Source organism: Gavialis gangeticus, unplaced genomic scaffold (assembly GCF_001723915.1).
Source record: "Gavialis gangeticus isolate Ggan-Ray unplaced genomic scaffold, GavGan_comp1, whole genome shotgun sequence".
Classification (NCBI taxonomy): Eukaryota; Metazoa; Chordata; order Crocodylia; family Gavialidae; genus Gavialis; species Gavialis gangeticus.
In genome coordinates, this window is record NW_017729028.1 from 28,719,739 (window position 1) to 28,724,106 (window position 4,368).

Sequence of the window (4,368 nt, forward strand, 5' to 3'; positions counted from 1 at the left end):
CAAAATCATGCAGGTACTTTGTATGGTTGGGGTGGAGGTGGGTTGTATGTGCGTGGGGAGGAATTTGTGAAGGTGTGGGGGATTGTGGGTGTATTTGTGGGGTTTGGAGCTCGGGGTGGGGAGTGGGGGAGGGATTCCCGCATGCCCTGGCAGGATGCAAGGTACCGTAGGTCAGGAGTGAGGTGAAAAGCATCCTGGGGTGCTGGTGGGCTGTGAGTTAACTTAAATCTGGAGGGGATTTGGGACAGAAGTTCAGTAAACCGCTTTAACCTAAATCAGTTAAGTCTGATGCTACATTCATACAGGTTTATCTTAAACCAGTTTCAGCCATTCTGAGAGTGGTTTATGTACCATGAACTCCTGTGGTGTTGCAGACTTGAACTGGTTTCTACTCACTGTACAGACTTGTGTGTAATGTCTGTTCCTACCCTAAGTGTCTTAGCATTCTGGGCTATTTCCTAGTTTCACGTTTAGATCGCCTTGTTGCAATATCAATTGGATATTGGTTCAGCGTTGGTTGCAGATATGTAACTGGATCAGGTTATTGAGTAAAGGCTGAGAGTTCCTGCTTTCCCTTGAAGGGCCAACTCTGAGCACTCGACTCCCAGGCCTGTTTGGGGTAGTAGTAGGCCAGCTTCTGCAAGGCCTCTACTACCTTCTGCTTGCAAAGCTGCCTCTTTCCACAAGGCTGGGGTAGGATGGAGAATTGCATGTTTTGGCTTTGATCAGTTTGACTAGGGAGCAGCTAATGGCATACATTTTTTAACTTAGTGCAGGGTTGTTGGATGAGTGTTTCTATCATTATGCAGCATGAAAGTACTGAAACCTCATGTAAACTTCCTAGGCTTAGGTGAGAGGACAGTCCCACTTGAAGCCACCATTCTTCTGTCTGAGTGGGTCAGTGCACTTCCAGTGACTCTTCTGTGTTCATATTTCTAAATCCATCTAATTGTTCTGTTAGACTTGACTAGAGACCCAGGTTCATTGTTGTTCCGAAATATTTAAGGGATGCTGTTTCTTCATATAGATGCATTTTAGTTGTAATCATAGATGTTTCTTGCTTCTTGAATATAAAGTGTTGACTTAATTTCAAAGCATTTACTGCTCATTTTACAGACTATTTTTCTGTCTTACTTTATACTTCTCTTTTTTGAAAGTTACCAAAAGGGATAAAATAATTCAGTCGGTCAGTCAATCACTCCTGCTCCCTGGTGGCTTGGAAACCTATTTGATTGGATTAGAATAAAGTACAAGAAAAGTGATTTAACTAGCATTTTTCTGGTTGGTCAGTCAGTCTTTGTCCATGGGTTGGTGGATTCTAAAATATTTCTTTAAAACCATTTGGGGAAACAATGCTTTGTCCTGCTGAGCCTCCTGCCTTCCTGAATATCTCTGTTCTCTCTCCCTTTTTTTTTTTCTGTCCATGTTTTTAATAGGAATGCTGAACACGCAGCTGCCTCGAAGAGGGAGAAGCGTTCTTTTCTGAGTTTCCCTGTAGTACATAAACTAGAGTGAACGCTTATGCATGATACCAACCCATACATGTAACTAAAAATTGCACGTTTCTATGGTATTTTGCCATGCAGCCGTAAATATACATCAGAACTTACTGCCTATTCAATAACTGTTTGCTCTTTGCAGGGACACAGCAGGACAGGAGCGATTTCACACCATCACCACCTCCTACTACAGAGGCGCCATGGGAATTATGCTAGTGTATGACATCACTAATGCCAAAAGTTTTGAAAACATCAGCAAATGGCTCAGAAACATAGATGAGGTGAGCAGCGCTAACAATCTGTCCTAACCATATCTGCTATATTATATAAGGATCCTGTATTCTGTTGAATCGTGGATTCTGCTGAACTCAAGTTTTGGAGCTATAGCAATTGTTTCTTCTTTGATGCTCCTACTGATAGTCCCTGTTTAAACCATCCTTATCGCAGTCCAGGTTGTGGATGACTTCTCTAAGATGGTGCAGTGAGTGCTGATTGCATTCTTTCTTCAAAGATTCTTAAAGGATTTTTTTTTCCTTGCTTAAAAAACACCCCCAAACACACTTTTGGCAGTACACACTGAGCATTGTCAACAGTCTTGTGCTGTGGCTAGATGGTTACTTCTGTATTAAAAAGTAGGTGTGCACTGATAAGAGATTTGGGGGGCTGATACAGATAGCTGATTTTTAAGGAGGTGTATTGGCTGATGCTGATCTGATTTCCAATGCGGCTGGTAAGTCCATTGTGGTGGAAGGGGAGGGAAGGAGCATGAGGGGGAAGATCAACACCCCGTATAGTGTGGGGGAGAGTGGGGCAGGCATTACCCAGCTAGGGTGGGCGTGGGAAGCTGCAGCTTGGCTGGGGGGGGCACGTGCTGCAGCTGCTGACTGGAGCCAGGGCTGTACTGGGTTCTTCTCAGTAGGAGCTGGGTTCAGGGTGGGTGGCGGCGGTGCTGCGAGGGGACTACGCAAGGTGGGGGGGGAGCATGGGTGCAGGGCTGTAGTCACTCCAAATTTCACCGTAGCCGCTGCTTCCTGCCTGGCGCAGTCCCAGCTGTTCCTGGCATTGTGGCTGGTGGCGGTGGTTGAGTTGGGGCTGTGCCCAGTGGTGGGGGGGCTACATTGAAATTTGCGGTGCTGCTCCCCTGTAGCCCCCTCCCATCACTGCTGCCGCCTGCCCCAAGCTCAGCCCCAGCACCAGCCAGCAACTGCAGTCTGCCCATCCTGCACAGGTTTGGGGAGCACACCCCACCCCCACTAGATGAGCTGTGGCTTTGTCCTGCCCCAGCTGGGCAGTGCCTGCCCCTGCCCCACTCGCTCCTTCACCATGGGGGGGCATTGATCTGCCCCCTCACGCCCCTTCCCTCCATCCTCCCCTTCCACCACACCAGACTTACCAGTTGGAGGTAACTCTCCAAGCTACTGGGCTCTGCTTCTCACTGCCTGTGTGCTGTGCTGCGGCTGTGCACACGCAGGGGTATTTATGAGTCAAATTATTGGCCATGTGGGGCCCATTTCCGATGCAGCCATTTTTTAAATATCTGTACCGATCTGATATTGGACCGATGTATCGGTGCACCTCTATTAAAAAAGAAACCTGTCTGTTGTCATTACAGGAATATATCAACCAATAGGAAGCTTTGTAGAAGTATAAGCAGCTGAGAAATGAGACGCCAACCTCCAGAGAAACTTAAAATCTTTTAATTTCCTGTAAAATTCAGCCCTTGAGAGAGAATTCTGTTAAAGCAGTGCTGTCCAACTGGTGGCCCCTGTGCTGCATCCACCCCACAAGGGGTTAATATGTGACCGGTGGCCTTTTACCGGGTTTCCACTCCCCCCCATTACTTTTGCATAGAGGGGAACAGTGAGTCTGCTGCCGGCACCAAGACTGGAAGGTGTGGTCACTAGCTGTTTGGAAACTGGAGCACTGTTTTAAGAGCAATCTTCAAAATCATCAGATAATTGAGTCAAGTGTCTCCTTTCTCTGAGGTTCACAGTTGCACCATGTGATCTTGGGTTCTTCACTGCTTCTCAGCAGTTTCTTCCCTCCCCATGTATCCCTCTACTCTTACACACCTGTATAAAGCAGTTAAACTAAACTGCATTCTGGTGCGCAGTATCAGATAAGGGCTGTTTTTAAAGTTTTGGGGGAGGGAGGAGGGAAGCGAGAGGGCTGAGGATATATCCAAGAAGGGGAAATTAATCATTATGAAAGTTCATTTCCTAGTGGGAGGAGAATAAGAGAACAAATATGAGAGAAATGGATGGTTGAGTGGGCATAGAAGAAACAGGAAATGGGTACTTAGGAAAATGTAGAGATAGGTGCATTATGATGATCAGTTGTAAGGAAGGCCCTGTTGATTCTGAGACCAGTGGAAGCAAGATCCTTTGGATTCTAATATTGTTCATAAATCTGAAAAGTTAATGCAATCCACTTCTTTGTAATGGCTTTGATACTAAAACAACATATGCTATTCCCACGCTTTCAGATCTAAATTTTAATCAGCGGTAGAAATCTGTGCTACATTGGTGCGTTGTGGAAGCTGTTAGACTTGGTGCAGTCAGGGAGATTTACTCTTTAGGAAGCAGTTTGCATTTGTGAAAGCTCATTAGTAGTCTTCTTGCTGAGCTGATCAGAAGTGAAATATTAACAATATGAAGATTCCCGTCTTCAGGTTCATAGGTCCCTCCCGACCCTAGAAGGTATGAAACTACTATGAAACTGAGTAGGTCATCTAGTTGGACCCCCTGCCATGGCAGGAAAGAGTACTGGGGTCAGACGACCCCAGCAAGGTGTTCATCTAACCTCCTCTTAAACCCCCAGGGTAGGAGCCTGCACCACCTCTCTTGGAAGTTGGTTCCAGACCCTAGCC

At 46.3% G+C, this 4,368-nt stretch overlaps 1 protein-coding gene across 1 annotated transcript in view; it reads left to right on the forward strand.

Annotated features, from left to right (window-relative positions):
- The window catches only part of RAB10 (RAB10, member RAS oncogene family), a 41,831-nt gene that overhangs the window by 20,879 nt on the left and 16,584 nt on the right, over window positions 1-4,368 (forward strand). The window contains exon 2 of the mRNA XM_019520864.1: window positions 1,642-1,780. Within this exon, the coding sequence (XP_019376409.1) occupies window positions 1,642-1,780 (139 nt within the window). The remainder of the gene's footprint in view (window positions 1-1,641; window positions 1,781-4,368) is intronic.